The sequence below is a fragment of the Accipiter gentilis genome, chromosome 26, assembly GCF_929443795.1.
Source record: "Accipiter gentilis chromosome 26, bAccGen1.1, whole genome shotgun sequence".
Classification (NCBI taxonomy): domain Eukaryota; kingdom Metazoa; phylum Chordata; class Aves; order Accipitriformes; family Accipitridae; genus Astur; species Astur gentilis.
Window position 1 is genome coordinate 12,750,374 of NC_064905.1, and position 15,415 is coordinate 12,765,788.

General features: G+C 61.4%; 3 protein-coding genes across 4 annotated transcripts; all 3 read right to left on the bottom strand.

Moving 5' to 3' along the window:
• Positions 1–4,491: 4,491 nt before the first annotated feature.
• On the bottom strand, positions 4,492–7,285 carry B4GALT7 (beta-1,4-galactosyltransferase 7). Its single transcript, XM_049829810.1, has 6 exons — positions 7,216–7,285; positions 6,714–7,070; positions 5,785–6,010; positions 5,438–5,521; positions 5,155–5,259; positions 4,492–4,977 (listed from the first exon to the last, which is right to left on the bottom strand). Exons 1-6 carry the CDS (start codon positions 7,260–7,262, stop codon positions 4,822–4,824), a joined length of 975 nt encoding a protein of 324 aa, XP_049685767.1. The 5' UTR covers positions 7,263–7,285; the 3' UTR covers positions 4,492–4,821.
• A 732-nt stretch (positions 7,286–8,017) lies between these two features.
• Positions 8,018–11,460, bottom strand: LMAN2 (lectin, mannose binding 2). The gene is made up of 8 exons (XM_049829797.1): positions 11,292–11,460; positions 11,088–11,206; positions 10,846–10,963; positions 10,472–10,551; positions 9,172–9,333; positions 8,860–8,974; positions 8,412–8,531; positions 8,018–8,268 (listed from the first exon to the last, which is right to left on the bottom strand). The coding sequence occupies exons 1-8, from the start codon at positions 11,431–11,433 to the stop codon at positions 8,108–8,110; spliced, it is 1,017 nt and encodes a 338-aa protein (XP_049685754.1). The 5' UTR covers positions 11,434–11,460; the 3' UTR covers positions 8,018–8,107.
• Positions 11,461–12,017: 557 nt separating this feature from the next.
• Positions 12,018–15,199, bottom strand: LOC126050885 (ADP-ribosylation factor-like protein 3). 2 transcript variants are annotated; one of them, XM_049829372.1, is made up of 6 exons: positions 15,001–15,199; positions 14,484–14,627; positions 14,280–14,396; positions 14,053–14,103; positions 13,073–13,258; positions 12,018–12,975 (listed from the first exon to the last, which is right to left on the bottom strand). In XM_049829372.1, exons 1-6 carry the CDS (start codon positions 15,166–15,168, stop codon positions 12,928–12,930), a joined length of 714 nt encoding a protein of 237 aa, XP_049685329.1. In that variant the 5' UTR covers positions 15,169–15,199; the 3' UTR covers positions 12,018–12,927. The 2 variants fall into 2 exon arrangements, with proteins under 2 accessions (XP_049685329.1, XP_049685328.1); XM_049829371.1 differs by having other exon boundaries at positions 14,484–14,654.
• Between the last annotated feature and the right edge of the window lie 216 nt (positions 15,200–15,415).

The window sequence follows — 15,415 nt, forward strand, 5'->3', positions numbered from 1 at the left end:
CGCAAACCCCTCAGTTACGGGACCGGGACCGGCAGTAGGGGCCGCAGCCGGCTACCGGTGGCCCTCACCGTGCCGGGGGGGCCGGTAGAAGCAGACCGTATCGCCCACCCCGGGCGCGGGCTGGGCCACCGGGGCAGGGGAGAAGCATTTTGCTCAGCTTCGTTGGCCACACCAAGGTCCTGCGGAGGGGAAGAGGGGTTTTGGCTCCCTGGGACAGTCTCTGCACCCTTCTCTTGCAGGACAGCCCCTTGTCCCCCCCACTACAGCACCCACGGGTGGGCCAGCACCACTGGAGGTGCCTGTGCTGCACAGCTCGCTCCGCAGGCCGTGGCACGCCACGGAGGGCATGGAGTAACCCTGTGGGGCTGCCACCCGGCCCAGTGCCTGGCCTGGCACCGGTGAGACACGGCACACTTCATCCCTCTGAATCAGCTCTGCCACGTCCTGGCTAGAAGCCAGTTTTGTCACTCGCCACCCCTGCAGCGTGCCAGGCACCGGGAGCAGGGATCCCAGCACGGGGCAGACCTGGTCACCGGGCATCCCGGCCTGCCCAGGGAGCGGGACACCTGCAGCAGCCCTGCTCGGTCTCCACAGTAGCCCATGCACGGTGCCCATCTCCCCCTGGGGAGGGATCGCACCCCCACTGTCCCCAGCTGGGGTTTGGGGACGTGTGTATCCGGCGTGCTCACGCACCAGGGCCCTGCTCACTGCCAGCCCCCCCCGCCGCACACCAGAGTCCTCAAGCTGTGCTGCCAGTGCTCACCCACACACACACACTGTCCCCGGTCCCTGCTCACCAGGCTCACATGCTTACATTATCCTAGGTGCGGTGCCAAGGCACGCAACTGCTCCCTCCGTCCCCAGCCTCCCTGTTCCCCGCAGCTCCTTTTCACCACCCGGCTGCATGCCGGAGCAGCAGCACACGTGGCCTCTGAATAGGGGGGCCCTTTGCAATGGTGCCATTTCCCATCCTGCTGGCACCAGGAATGCATCTGCGATGCCCCGGCCCTCTGCCTGGAGCTCAGCCACGAATGGGGCACCCCTGGCAGCCCATGGGGACAGGCATATGCCCATGGCGGCAGGCAGTAACGGCATCCCGCTGGGGCCCCGGTCTGGGCAAGGTTGCAGTGATGCTGGGCTGACTTCAATGGGTGCTGGTCACAGCCGCGCCCCTCCTTCCCGTCTGCCCCGTTTCCTGCCACCACATCTCCACCCCAGGCTGTGCTTCCCCAAGTACATCTCCCTGGGATGGCAGCTCCTGCATGGCCCTGGGCTTAGTCCTGTCTGGGACACTGCAGTGGCCAGGGATGCCCCGTTCTCTGGGCAGAGATGCTCCTGCCTCCCATCAGCTTTTCCCCAGCCCACTCTCCCCACACGCCTCATCTCCCCGGTCCCCCTCCCACATCATGATAGTACAGCAATTTTCATGTGGCCACCAGCAAACCACTCCGGGCACCACCCGGTTTAAAACAACCTGACAATAAAAGCCAGCCGATTGCTGTGCCCCCACACAGCCTCGCTGACAGCAATTTGGGCCCCAGAAGGGGGGTCGCAGAGGGGCAGGGCTGGGACTCCAAAGGCTGTCTCTGCCCCCAAGCATCCTGACCCCCTCCTCAGGGTTGCTGAAAGCATTGGGAACACCAGGAGGCCTCACAGCTCGGCTCCACGGGGCTCCCGGGACAGCAGGCAGGGTGTTATCCATCTGCAGAAAGGTGATGGGGAAAAATCCTCATCCCCTCCTGCTGGGCCATTGCTAATAACGAAGTGCGTGGGGGGGAACAGAGCTGAGCGACCTCCGAGTCACATTCAGGGCTATAAAAGGAAGCTGGGTCTCCAGCACGGCGCCTCTTCCATAAAAGCAACCAGAGGATGAGGGGGCTGCGAGCAGAGCTGAGAAATAGCTGCCAGGCAGCGGGAGAGGAGCCTTTAGCGCTGAGCAAAGTGTGAGGTGCACATATGCTTCTGTTTCTGCACATCTACATCTTCATGAAACCTGCCCGAAACCGTGTCATCTATTTTGAACAGCGCGGAGAAATACTTTGATCTGCCTCCGCTAGCCCTGGCTCCAGTTCAGGCACCGGTAAGTGACTGGCATACAGGTGGCCGATCCCAAAACCTGCATGATGGAGAGACAGGAGTAGGGCTCCTGGGCCAACATCTCCCTCCAGCTGACCGCAGCAAGGGACATGACAGGTCCCGGGAACACCTCCAGAGCACTGCACCATGTGTCCAAGCCTACCTGCAATCTTTGTGCGAGATACCAGTGCTGCTTTGGTGCTGCGAGGCTGAAGAGGCTGTTGGGAACTCTTGGGCAGCGCGTCTCCACATTGCCCTGGGGCAAGGACAGGCCTCGAGCTGGGGAGGAGGACACGCTGGGCCTGCCTGTGCCTTGGATGATGCAAAGCAGCATGGCCTGATCCTCGCCGCCCTGCGCCGCCACCTCAACCTCTTCCTGGGGAGGCAGCCCCCCTCGCACTCCAGTCTGCAGGGCTCCAGACTCCTCACCCAGCTCCAGAGCAGCGTGGAGAGCAGACAGCACCAGATCTCTCCAGACGCCCCATCCTGCTGCCCCTACACAGTACACAACCCCCACACTTGGCTCTGATGCTTTTGCCTCCCTCATCCCGGCGCTCCTCCCCGGAGATGCCACGTCCCCAGGACCACTTGTCTTCCCAGGATGGTGACAGCTTCTGTCTGGGGACATCTGCAGGCACCCGGCAAAGCGACCACTCCAGGAAGCGCCAGGCAGGGGACAAGGACAGAAGGGGGCCAGGAAACGCAGAGGGCCTGGTGCCAGCACTGAATGGAGGGGTACCGGCTGCTCGGCTGGGTCTGCCCAGCTTGAGGAGGCAGCAGCACCCAAAATGCATGCCAAGACCCCAGAGCCAGCACAGTACAGTCCCACACATGGCACGGTCTGTGAGCCAGCCCAAGCACCCTCCGCTCTGGAGCGGCACAGCACCATTTCACCCAACAGCCCAGGCCAGGCTGGTGATGGAGGACAGCTCAGTGCCGGCAAGGGTCTCCCTTGAGAGTCGGCAGGCATCTCTGCCACCCCTTGACAGACCAGGGTGAGCGGCAGCATCCTAGAGGTCACAGCGCCTGTTCGCTCCCAGCACAAGCAGGCACAGACCAGGCGCTGCTCCACGGTTGCTGGTCCCACCTGGGGCTCAAGAGCCAGGTCCCAAAAACAAGGCATGCGACCCCCCTGCCCAGTTCTACACATCCCACTTCCCGCCAAAAGGCGCTGGTGTGGCTGATTTCTACCAACCCCAAACAACTGTCAGCCCCCAGGGCTCTTCCTCACCTGTTGGGACATGACCAGCTTCCCCACCTCCTGGGTCCAGCACTGCAGAGCACGCAGGAATGTTCCCAGCAGCCAGAGGAGGAGACTCACCTCCTCCTCCTCATGTCTCCTGTCCCAGGGCAATCTCCCAGCACACAGCATCAGTGCTACTGCCACCTCCCATGGGCTGCTCTTGCTCTGACAGTAGCAGGTCCCCAGGTCACTGCATGGGTTGGGCTCCCGGGGACCCAGGGTTTGCAGGGTGCATCTGCCCAGTCACCTCCTGCTCACAAGCACCCCAAGGCTGTACAGCCCTTTGCCTACTCACCTTCCCCGAGCTGTCCACTGACCTAGACAAGCCACATCCACAGCGGGGAGGCTTGAGCCCACAGCAGAGCCCTCGCAGCGAGGGACCAGCACCATGATACCCTCATTAAGTAACTACCCCCTGTCCTGCTGGAAGGGACAGCCCAGGCCCTTGTCCTGCCACAACATGGGAGAAACTGGCCTGGCAGCAAAGCAGGGCCTGGGCAGCTAGAGCAAGTGGGTGAGCAGCCTGGCCCCCCCACAGCCTTGCCTCTCCCTCATCAACCCAAACTCTCCTGTTCCCACCTCCAAGGAAAGCACCCCAGCGCCTGCCTCGCCCAGGGAAGCTCTTGCTCCCCTCGACTCAGGTGGGTTAGAGGCAACCATCCCAATTCCTGCACTTCACCTCACCAGCACTGTGGTTCTTCCCAGGACACCTCATATAGGGCCAGAGCAGATCCCAGTTGCCCTCAAGGGCTGCTGGGGAGAAAGCAGGCTCTCCAACCCCCCTGAAAAGTCTGAGGCACCACATGCCACAGAAGGCAGGCAAGGAAAGGAGCAGTTCAGCCAGACCTCTCCTCTGTACTCCACAGAGAGAAGTCCTGGGCTACCTCAACTGCTGACATCCCGCAAAGCTGCAGATGCTGGAGCTCGGGGCACAGCTCAACCACAACCACTTCCTGCAATGAGGTGACCACAGCACAGCCCTGGGGGTACCTGGCAGCTGAAACACAGGCACCATCTCACTCGGTGCCCGTTTCAGACTGGCTTGGCCTCCAAACCAGAGCAGATCGCCTGTCCAGACAGAGCGTAGCCAGGGCCAAGCCAGAAACAGGTGCGCTGAAGCCAGTAAGGTGAAAGGAGTAGGAAAAAGGAGCTGCACAGCACAGCCCAGGGCATTCACAGCTCACAGGTGCCCTGATAGTTCTTTATTGTCCTCTGAGCTAGGTGGCAGGTCAGCCATGTCCAGCGCAGGAAAATTGCCTCCTGGACCTGCCCTGGGATGCAGCACCAGTGTCCGCAGCAACGCCACTGAGTCCCACTCTTGGCCTCTTCTGTTGGTCCCAGCAAAGCCCGGTTCCTGGTTCTCGGCTTTTTGTTTCTCTGTGTCTTGCCAGCACCACCATGCTCGTCTGCTGCAAAAATCCTGCCTGCTCCCAGCAACTCGGCGGCAGCTCCGTCGTCTTGGCACAAGCACAGCACACATGACTGGCACACGGGAGACAGGCTCAGCCAAACGTGCACCAAGGGGTCTCGCTTGTGTCGCAGTCCAGCAAGATATTAAGGACAGTGCAAGGGGCTCCTGCCACACTCAGAGCTGTCCGTGACTCAATTCGGTACCTCACGTTGTTCAGACCTCCCTCCCGATCCACCTTAAACTGTTCCTGAGGAAGAGAAAGACCATTCAGCCCACACTGGCTTCCAGCAGAGAAGGAAGCACCCAGTGCCCAGGGAGGCAGCGCAGAGCTGGCAGGGGAGGACATGAGCAAGGTGGACTCAGAGCACGTGGTGATCACAAGTCAAATCTCCTGTGGTTCCCCTTGACCACACTGAGGTCTCACCTGCTTCTGTGCAGCAATGCGCTTCTGGTCTCTCTTCCTCCAAGCTGGGTCATGCAGGTGCTGGAAAGTCTCGTATCCAGTTGTGATTCCAGAGGGACGGCGAACCTGGAAGGAGAGCAAAGCTTCTATAAAGCTACCAGAAAACTTGCTGCACCTACTATTGGAGCGGGAAGCGCAGAAGGTCTGCCTTCCCCAGCTCCTGACCTGGGCAGCTACAGCCAGGGGCTGGGTGGGGAGATACTAAGGGCAATTTCAACCTAGGAGGCCAAGGAGCACCCCTTACCTGGAGACCGGCTCCTTTGATACGTCGATAAAACTCATCATCCTCCCGTCCCCAGCCCCAGAAACGGTTGGACATGCCGTTGCACTGGAATGAGAGGGGCACCGTACCAGCCAAGGTCCATCCAGTCCAGCACAACTCCACGCACCGCAGAGGCGCAGACACCAGCATTGCAAGCCCTGAGCGCCAGCAGAGCCTCCCCTCTCCTGTCCCCCACCAGCTCACACCGCAGGCTGTCCCCAAACCATTTTGACTCCTTTCCCTCCTTCCCAAGCGTGGAGCACAAAACGTACAACTGTCCACCAAGACAATGTCATAGCCCCTGCCCCACATCCTACACACACGCTTACCATCTCATAGTGCTGCTTGGTGAGCAGCAGGATGCCACCCACATAGGTCTTATAGTGGTAGAGCGGGTGCAGCTCTGGGGATGCAACGTGGAAGGGCCCCGCCTCTGGGAAGCTGTAGTCCAGCTGCTCGTTGAGGGGCAGGAGATCGACATCATGCATCGCAATGTAGTCGGTGTCGTTGCCGCTCTCCAGGAAGCCCACATTGATCAGGGATGCCCTGTTAAACCTGCCATGGGACCAGGGAGTCTCAGTGCCACGCAGAGCAGCCACCATCCCTTCACGTCCCTCTCCCGTGCTCCTCAATGCTAGGTGTTCAACTGGTCCCCAAATAGGGACACACACAAAGATGGTATTCCCTGTCTCCACAGTACCGGGTGCCGTGGCTGTCCATCCTGAAGCTGCACCCCTGCTTCTCCCTACGCAGGCAGCACACGCTGACCCTGATGGTGATGGGCAGGGGTTTGGCCACTGCAGACCCCAAGGGGCTACAGCAAGCGCCATCCTGCCCAAGGCTGGCTGCGGAGCTCCACGGCACCCACTGGGGCTGCAGGCAGGTACCGGACAGTGAGCAGGGGCTGAGCGACAGCATTTCCAAACTGCCCACAGTATTTCTTTGAATTTCAGCATCCCCAGATGTTTGCTGCTATAGACCTGCGACACTGAGGAGAAAGCTGAAGTATCTGCGCGTAGATAATTCTCCTCTTGCTTAGGAAGAGAGAAGTAAAGTATGGTTTTGTCTTTCTATAAGCTCTAGAGTGAGTAAATTTGGGCAGAGCATCATGGCCCAGCCCTGACTCCCCCTTGCCCAGGCCCTACACTTCTCCACACCGCCAGAGGCAAGCGGGAGACCCTCTCAGCAGGGGATTTGGAGAATGGCCGCCTCGCTCCCTTTTTCTGCCGGGCTTCGCCGTGGGAAGGGGAGACGCTACCTGAAATGATCCACCTGGTTGAGGACGAAGATGTGGTGGCGGATCCTCTTCTTGCTCAGGAAGCGGTGCATGTAGGGCACGAAGGCCAACAGCTCCTCGAAGCGCTCTCGGAAGGGGACGAGCAGCGCCAGGCGGTGGGGACCCCACGACGGCTCGTCCTCCGCCGGCAGGAGGGGCACCTGGGGCGGGCAGGGCTGGCGGGGAGCCCCCCGGCTCTGCCCACCGCCGGGAACCGGCCCCTCGCCCGAGCAGCTGAGCTGGAGCCAGAGCAGCGAGGCGAAGCCCAGGAGCAGCGCCAGGAAGAAGAGCGGGAAGACGGAGAACCTGCCGGGCAGCAGGCCCAGGAGCGGCGGGGACCTGGGGCACAGCGGGCGGGGGTCAGCGGCCGGCGGGGACACCCCCCTCCCCCCTCAACGCGAGGGGACCCCCGAGCCCCACCACACACACCCCCCCACCACACACACACACACACACAACACCCGCCCGCTGTCGCCCCGCTCACCCGCCGCCGCGCAGGCGGAGCGCGGCCCTGCGGCGGGCCGGGCCCATGGCGCTCGGCCGGCCCCGCCACCCGGCCCCGCCGCCGCCGCGGGACACGCTGGCTGCGCCCCGCCGCTGACACCCCCCCGCCGGAAACACGGCCCGGCCCCGCCGTTCCGCTCCGCTCCCTTCCGCCCGGCGGGGAGGGCCGGGGGCGGGACCGGGCTTGCGGGGACACACACGCCCACACACACGCCCCGCCGGCCGGGGACTCCCCTCCTCCGGGCACCCCGAAACCTCCGGGACAGCCCCTGTTCCTTGGCGTGTGTGTCGTCCCCCCCAATTCCTCTGGGACCCTCCGGGAATTCCGCCCCCCCCCCCCCCCCCCAAGGACAACCCACCACCAAGCTCGGACCCCTCCCGGGGGCAACAACACCCCCCTCCCAGCCCAGCCCCAACACCCAAAGACACCCCGGCCCCCCAGCTCTCTCCTATCCCTCAAGCAGAGCCCCCCTTTTCCCACCCCAGACAAAGCCAGAGCCGCAGGTGGTGTCAGTCCTTTAATGCCCCACTCAGCCCCCTCCCCACAGCCCCCTTACATTCACACCCGCCGCTACTTGCCCTCCCCCCCCACACACACAGGCAGCAGGGCAGGTCTCGTCTGGTGGGGGGAGCGCTGGAAAAACAGAGGAAAGACCTCCAGGCTCCCGCACCGCAGCCCTGGGGGCCCCAGCAGGCATCGCCCCCCTCGGTCCAAGCCACCGGACGCCAAGGGCCGGGCAGGGGTCACAGCCAAACAGACAGATAAGAAAATACTTCTGATATTTCTCAGAAACAGCTTTTAGAAACCACAGTTTTTACAGCTCCCCATAGAAAAGATGGGTTTGGGCACAGGCCGCAGCCCAGGGCTTCTGCTAGTAGAAACGCTTATTCCGCTCCTGGCGTTTCTGGAAGACCACAGCTCCCACCACAGCGCAGACGATGATGCCCAGCAGCGCGCAGAGCAGGAGCAAGAACACCTTCCAGCCTGTCAGAGGCCCGCTTCGGAAATTCCCCGTTGGGTCATCCACATTGTCTGCAAGGATAAGAACAGCTACAGAGACTGACCCAACCTCGGCTCCTGCGGGTTCTCACAGGGTATCACAGCTCTGATGCCTTTCAACAGGCCTTTAAGAGTCCCAGTCCTCCACTGAAGGTTTCCAAAGCCCAGAGACTCACCTTTGGGTGATTTAAGGAGGCTGACACTGGGCTCAATCTTGGTCCAGTCAACGGTCTCATCTTCTAGAGGGTGCTCCACCATGAGCTGGAATAGCTTCATCGAGATAATGTCGTGATTGTCTGGGAAACAACCATCAGCACCAAACACTGTCAGAAGCTCCAAGAGATGTCCACGCACTCAGAGCTCCCCTAGGACCGTGCTCTGCCAGGTCCAGGTCTCCTTCCCTCTCAAGCCACCCTCACACCCCAGGTATCAAACTGCAATTTGAGATGTTCCTTAGCTCTCAGATGCCTCCCTTCCCAGGCCACGTGTCCCTACCCAAGGGGTTTTCAAGAGACTGGTGAACAATTCAGGGAAAGGAAGCCATTGAAGCCATCCAATGCATCCACAGTGTTATAGTCCAAGCTCCAAATAGTATGTGTTCCTGTGAGCAAAGCCCCCTCTCACCAGACAAGTCTCCAGTGCCAGCAGAAGCACCAAAGAAGTAGCCGGTTGGCAGCTGCACCCCTGCAATGTCAATGCAGTTCTTCCATTCATTCTTGTCTTCCACATCGGTCATCACCTGTAAAGACCAAGGGAGCGTCACAGCAGGAACACACGCTGCCGTCCTGCCCACCTGCAACTCTCTTGGAGCTGGAGGTGCAGGAGAAGCAGGAAAACCATCTCCACGTTACCTACTGACACAGTAACACCCGCCCCTCAGCACTGCCTTGTCTAACATGCAACAGACACCCTGCAGAAGGTGTCACCACATCTCACCGTGAGACGACCTCGGGAGTACCGAATTGCCAGGAAAGTGTCGTGATTCTGGTTCCGAAGGTCCGCAGTGCACCCCGCTAGCTCTGTCCAGCGCCCATCCTTACTGTGGTCGTACGTCAGGGAGCCGTTGTTCACCATCGCAGAGATATAGGGGAACACACGCTGCAGGGAGGAAAGCACTACTGCTTTCAGTCTGCATGACCCTTCAAGATGCAGACCAAGAGCCACCTTCCCCTGCCTGGTCAGAAGCCTCAGCAAGAGGAGGATTCTCAGCCAGGCGTGGCAACAGAGCCACGGTTTTGCTCCACAGTCAGGCACAGAGGGCAGAACAATGAAATCAAGGCTTATTTTCTGCAGAAAGCTGCTTCTAAACTGAGTGAGAGCTTGTTCTAGCTAAAGCAAAGTAGCCATTGCTGACTTGTATCAAGACTCACCCTGAGCCCACACCATATGGCACGGCCAGGGCAACGAGACTGCCCCAAACTTACAGAGTAAGTACCAGACCGGGGTAAGAAGCATAAGAACAGAGCACAGGACCCAGAATGGGCAGAAGTCTCACATAAGCAGCATAACCACACTCAGGGCTTCACAGTCAGTAGATTACATACACCAGGAGAGGACAACTGGAGGCAACAATTCACCTCCCAGTGAGCATCAAGACAACAGGGAGATGGGTCATTTCCAGATGCTTTATGACTTCAGTGATCATGTTTTTGGTGCAATAGATCTCACTAGCACAGTTACATTTCTCACTGTGCTGCAACAAGATCCACAAACACAGAGCAGGACAGAAGAAAAGGACCACCAGTCCCCACTGGACTGACCTGTATTTCAGCCACAGGGAATTCTGGAGCAAAAGGCCAGCCCAGGAGTTTCTCTTTTAGAAACACCCAGGTTACAAACAGAGAATAAGGCCAAAAACAGCATGGAATGAGCAACCAAAGCACAGAGAAGTTCAGGAAAACACACTCAAGATGAATATACTCTTAGGCTGGTTCCTCTAACTTTACTTAATAGGTGGTGCATAGTTTATACCAGCCCCGTGCCACACTCTCACGCAGAGGGGGAAAGGCCTTAAAAACATTTGTGTAGTCAACAACAGCAGAAGATGGAGCAAGGACCTTCTTGTCTCCGTTAATGCATGTGCAAACTCTTGCCTTTACCAGCTCCCGTGACAGAACCAGCAGCCCACTCTCATGTAAGGAGAGACTTGTCCTTCGTCCGGGTGTAAAGCACTCTGAGCACGAAGCCATGAGGAAACAACCTCCTCAGGACTGAACAAGCTCCCCGAACTACTCACCTCTGTTGCTTCATCATTGGGATATGTATCAAGGAAAATAGCCAGTCCGTGGAAGTTGTCCTTGCTGCCAAAGACAGGACCTGGAGCAGGGCAGAACATTGGAAACAGAAAGCTCTCAGACAGAACTTCTGCTCAGACTTCTATCAAAAAGAGCTGTAAGAGCTGTTTATTGCCAGGCAGATGACTGAGGGCGCCTGCTCCCAGGGCAGAAGGCACTATCCTGATCTAGTGAAACCAGACAGAGGGGAGCTCAAACACCCTCCCTGGCAAGAAACCTTCCAGGGCAGGGGCAGCAACCTGAGCTGCCCCGGGGCACGCATGAGTGCTGACAGGGCCTCAGCCCGGCCAGGCAGCCCCCCGGCTGTGCACCGTACCTGGCACCAGCCGCTCCTGCGTGTACCACAGCGCCAGGCCATCCCCGTGCAGGTTCTTCTTGCCGGCTCCATGGATCTTGAAGTGGACGTGGAGCTCCCAGTCCTTGAGGAAGCAGGGCTGCGCGGAGAGACCGCCCAGCGGAGTCAGTCCAAGAGCCGGAGAGGCGATGGGGCCGCTCCGGGCCCCCGCCGGTCACCCCCCAGGCCCCCGCCCCCGCGCCGGTCTGCCCCCGGGCTCTCACCACGCGGTTCCAGATGGAGCCCTCCCGGCTGCGCTCGTCGGGCGTCAGGCGGACGTACTGGCTGGTGACCATGGTGCTGCCCTGGAAGTCCCACAGCGGCATCGCGGCGGAGCCCGCGCCTGCAAAGCGGCAGAGAGAGAGCGCGGCTCAGCTCGGGCCGCCGCGGGGCGTCCGCCCGTCCCGCCCGCCCGGCCCCGCGCTCACCCTGATACGGCTTCATCAGCGAGTGCTCCCGCTTCAGGTGCTCGCTGTTGCCATCCGTGAGCTCGGCGGGCGCCGGGCGCGGCCCGGCCACCGCCAACAGCAGCGCCGCCGCCGCCAGCAGCCCGCCCGCACCCGCCGCCATCCTCCGCTTCCGCCTTCCGGCGCGCCGCTCCCGCCCTCAGCCCCGCCCGGGAACGGCAGTCCGCGCCGCCAATCAGAAGCCCCTACACCACTGCGTACACACCTCCGCGGGTAAACGTCACTCCTGCCCGCCTATGGCAGAGAAGGGGGCGGAGCCAGAGAGGCACGCAACTCCCGCCGTGCTTTGGGCGGGGCGGTTGTGGAGGGAGGGGAGGAGCGGCAGAGCGCCTCATGGCGTGCACTGCGCGGCGGCGGCGCGCAGCATGCCGGGAGCTGTAGTCCGCTCTCCCTCCTCGTGCCAGTCACGTGCGCGCGGGAACGTGCGCGGCTCGTGCCGCCCGCGGGACACGTGACCCGCTCCGGCGGCGCTGACTGACGCGACGGTCGCCGGCAGCCTGTCGCCATGGCAACGCTACACAAGATGGCGCCAGGCGTTAGGGACGGGGCTCGGCCCCGGCCCGCCCGGGGGTCCCGGCCCTGGGAACGGCCCCAGCCCAGGGCCCCGCAGGCCTCGCCGGGCCGCAGAGCGGCGGGGCGGGGAGCAGCGCTGTCCCAGCACCGCGGGAAGGACTGGCCGAGGCAGCGTGGAGGTCACAGGCAGCTTTATTGAGGGCCGCCTGCGGGCAGGCAGGGCTGCAGCCCAGGGCCTGGCACAGTGCAAGGCTCCCAGCCCCGCTGCGGCTTGTCTCCCACCCGTCCCCAGAGGCGCGGGCGCTCAACTGTGGAGCTGCATCTTCCAGTCCTCGGGATGGGCATCTTCGGCGGGGCGACAGAAGCCCCAGCTCGGGTGCATTTAGGACGATGCGCTTCCCAGGGGCTCTTGCAGAGCAGCCTCTCTTAGTGGCACGCGCAGCGTGGCTGCAACCAAGGCTGTCAGCAGGCAATGAAACACCTCCATTGGTGACTGCCCAGCCAGGTCCTCTCTGTGTCTTTGTGCTTGTCCCAGGTCCCGTGCACACGTGGGAGTTCCTCTGGCCAGCGAAAGATACTGAACTGAGGCTTTCCGAAGCCAGCTGCTGTGGCTGAGGCAGCACCAGTCACATCCTACGGGAGCGGAAAGGAATACACACCATTTGGTTGGCTGTACGTGCCATGTCTGAGGGTGTAGCCAGCGGCGCCATGGGGTGCCCAGTGTGCCCTGGGCAGTGTGTGCGTTGCAGCAGCCTCTGCGGGGTGTGCCAGCAGTGCGGATGGACAAGTCCTGAGCAGGTTCTCATTCTGGTTGCGTGCAAGCCCTTGACACAGTGGGACATGTGCTTCCCTCCAACAGCACGGGGGCTGCAGGAGGGTTGGAGGGTATGAGGAGCCTGTGGAAGCCCAGGAGGCCCGGAGAAGGGAAGTCAACTGATAGTTAAAGACTATGTGGGAAGCCCATCTGAGCATGGCAGCCTGAGGCTCAGGGCTCAGCCAAGCCTTTGGGGGCAGTCTAGGGACCAGGGGGGTTGGCCATGGCTTAGGGACCTGCAGCTCAGTCTTGTCTGGTACTTTGCAACTCTCACTTCTTCCTGTTCATGATCTGGCTGGAAATCCAGTTCATCCCATCCTGGAGGGAAGAGAGATATGTGAGCACAGCCCCAAGAGCATGGCAGATTCTTGGGTCCTCTCCCACCTCTGCAGAGCCTGCAGGCCCTCATCTCTACCTGCACTCCTTCCCCAGACAAGGCTGAGCAGGCCTGGATCTGCCATTCCCGGTCCCGGTAGGTGTGGAGGCTCAGCCCTTCTGCAATTTCAGCTGCAGGTGCTGCAGTCACTAGGTCCTGCTTGTTGGCAAACACCAGCAGTGGGACCCCCGTGAGGGACTCGTCCTCGGTGAGCTCTGCCAGCTCCTGCCAAGAGAGAACCGTCTCCCAGGGCTGCTGCCTGCTGCTGCCCTCCTCCATGGAGCTGCCAGACTGCTTGCCTGAGCTGCCCAGGGCGGGCTGGGGCACCTTGAAGTGCCTCACTCCCCTCTCTCTGGTGCTCTTATTGCAACCAAAGAAGCTGTGAGGTGTTGACATCCTGAAGGAGAAACATGCACCCCTGAAGCTCCATCTGCCCTGAAGAGAATGTGGCACTTGCACAGTACTACCTGAGGGCTGAAGCACTCCAGGCACCGAGAGCCTGGGGCAAAGGGCAGCTACAGGAGGCTGCTGTCAGCCCTGTGCTGTCTGGCACACCCACGCCGCCGTCTGGTGCCATTACAGCCGAGACTGGCACTCGGAGTCTCACCTTCCCCTCTCCGGCTTCATTCCAGGGTTTGTAACTCTGAATTCGCTACTCGTAAACCTTTGCTTGGTCGTATTGCTAACCTGGCACTGGGGAGGTGGCAGGAGTGCTGGTGACCAAGGGGTCGCTTTCATCAGGGGCAGAGTTACCCCTGTGCCCGGGGACCCCTGGGGCATCGCACCTGGCTTGGGGGGAGCTGCTGGACATGGATCTGCCATAGAGTGGGGTGGCTTTGCATGCTGAGACTCTGATCACGACCCCTTCCCACATAGCTCTGGGGACAGCTTGGCCCCCATAGCAGCACTGCCCTATGATAAAGAGCAGCCTCGCTCCCTGCTCCAGTCTTCAAAGAGCTCGTGCCAGATGGATCTGAGCCCCAGGACCCCACACCCACCCCCCACTGGACCCCTCATACCTGCCCTGTCTCCTCAAAACGCTTCTGGTCTGCGCTGTCAATAACATAAATCTGCCATGGGGACAAAACGGACAGTCAGCAGCTCCTCCTTGCCCGGCTGCACGGCCCACTGCCTTTTGCAGGGGCCACATGCCGCTACTGGGGTACGAGGTACAGAGCCGCACGCAGAGGGGCACGGGTCTCCATGCACGGGGCTGTGGGGGGCTGCAGGTGGCCGCCCCACTCACCAGCAGGTCTGTGCTGCCCAGATACTTCTTCCAGTACGGGCGGATGGAGCGCTGCCCCCCGATATCCCAGACGTTTAGCTTGAAGCCATGCGAGTGGACGCTCTTTATGTTGAAGCCCTGCATGGGGACACAAACCCCAGCATCACCCAAGGGAAGGGTAAGACCTGCCGCCCTCCCGCTGCCCTGGCCCCCAGCAGCACCTACCTGGGTGGGGGTGATGGTGCTGACCTCCTCGGACGCCAGGCGTTTCAGCAGCGTGGTCTTCCCCGCGTTGTCCAGCCCCAGCAGGACAATGCGGAGCTCCTGCTCCGGGGAACCCTTCAGCCTCTGGATGACGGAGAGCAGCCCCTGGGGGCACGGGGTGCTGGGGGAGCCCTGCAGGGTGCCGGGTCACTGCAGAGCACCGTCATTTCGGAGAGGGGAGCTGGGCGCGCTGTTGGCCATGGGTACCCTGTGTCTATGGGCTGAGCTAGCGCCAGAGCTTGGCTCCCAAGGTGTCCAGGCTCAGGGTGGTCCCACGGCAGATCTGCCCAGCCCCAATTCCCCCCGCAAGGTGTGCTGTCCCTGCCCTGGGAGCCCTACCAGCTCCTGGGTGTGCTGGGGGGACAAGCCCAGGGTATAGCCCTGGTCCTGCTCTGCCAGGCTGCTTGACACCGCGGCCGGGAGCTGGTGCCGGCACACCCACCCTGGTGCAGGCAGGATGTCACTGGATCCCACTTACCTTCTGCACATCACCCATGGTCTGGGAGTCACTCTGCCTTGCAGCACACCTGGGGAGCTGCCCAGGGCTTGTCCCGGGGTCCCGCCAGCAGCTGCGTGTCTGGCAGGCACCCCATCCCTGGGAGAGGAAGAGGATTACGGGCTCCAGAATTAGCTGCTGTTTCTCCATTTACCCACAGCATTAAATAATGCCCTCGGCAAATCCCCCAGCCAGCTGTCGCCCCGCCGTCGCCCACCCCCAGGGATAAGCCAGGTCCCGCCGGGCTGGGGCTCTGAAGCACAGGGTGTCCCCTCTCCCCACAGGGCCAGGCTCCGGCTCAGGGATGGCAGGACAGAAGGAGGATGCGGAACACAGGCACTACAGGCATCACTGCAGGCAGAGCACGGTGGTGGGATGGAACCGTGCAGCCGGTGTC

Excerpts from the sequence above, each read along its gene's own strand:
- B4GALT7 (XM_049829810.1), bottom strand. The coding sequence starts at position 7,262 with ATGGGCCCGGCCCGCCGCAGGGCCGCGCTCCGCCTGCGCGGCGGCGG. Across the intron at positions 7,071-7,215 it reads CTCCGCCTGCGCGGCGGCGG|GTCCCCGCCGCTCCTGGGCC; the intron begins GTGAGCGGGGCG and ends GCTGTGCCCCAG. Across the intron at positions 5,260-5,437 it reads TCAAAGGAGCCGGTCTCCAG|GTTCGCCGTCCCTCTGGAAT; the intron begins GTAAGGGGTGCT and ends CTCTCCTTCCAG.
- LMAN2 (XM_049829797.1), bottom strand. The coding sequence starts at position 11,433 with ATGGCGGCGGGTGCGGGCGGGCTGCTGGCGGCGGCGGCGCTGCTGTTG. Across the intron at positions 8,532-8,859 it reads TGGCACTGGAGACTTGTCTG|ACAATCACGACATTATCTCG; the intron begins GTGAGAGGGGGC and ends GTTGTTTCCCAG. Across the intron at positions 8,269-8,411 it reads CCTCCTTAAATCACCCAAAG|ACAATGTGGATGACCCAACG; the intron begins GTGAGTCTCTGG and ends TTATCCTTGCAG.
- LOC126050885 (XM_049829371.1), bottom strand. The coding sequence starts at position 15,168 with ATGGAGAAACAGCAGCTAATTCTGGAGCCCGTAATCCTCTTCCTCTCC. Across the intron at positions 14,104-14,279 it reads TGGGCAGCACAGACCTGCTG|ATTTATGTTATTGACAGCGC; the intron begins GTGAGTGGGGCG and ends TCCCCATGGCAG. Across the intron at positions 13,259-14,052 it reads GTTTTGAGGAGACAGGGCAG|GAGCTGGCAGAGCTCACCGA; the intron begins GTATGAGGGGTC and ends CTCTCTTGGCAG.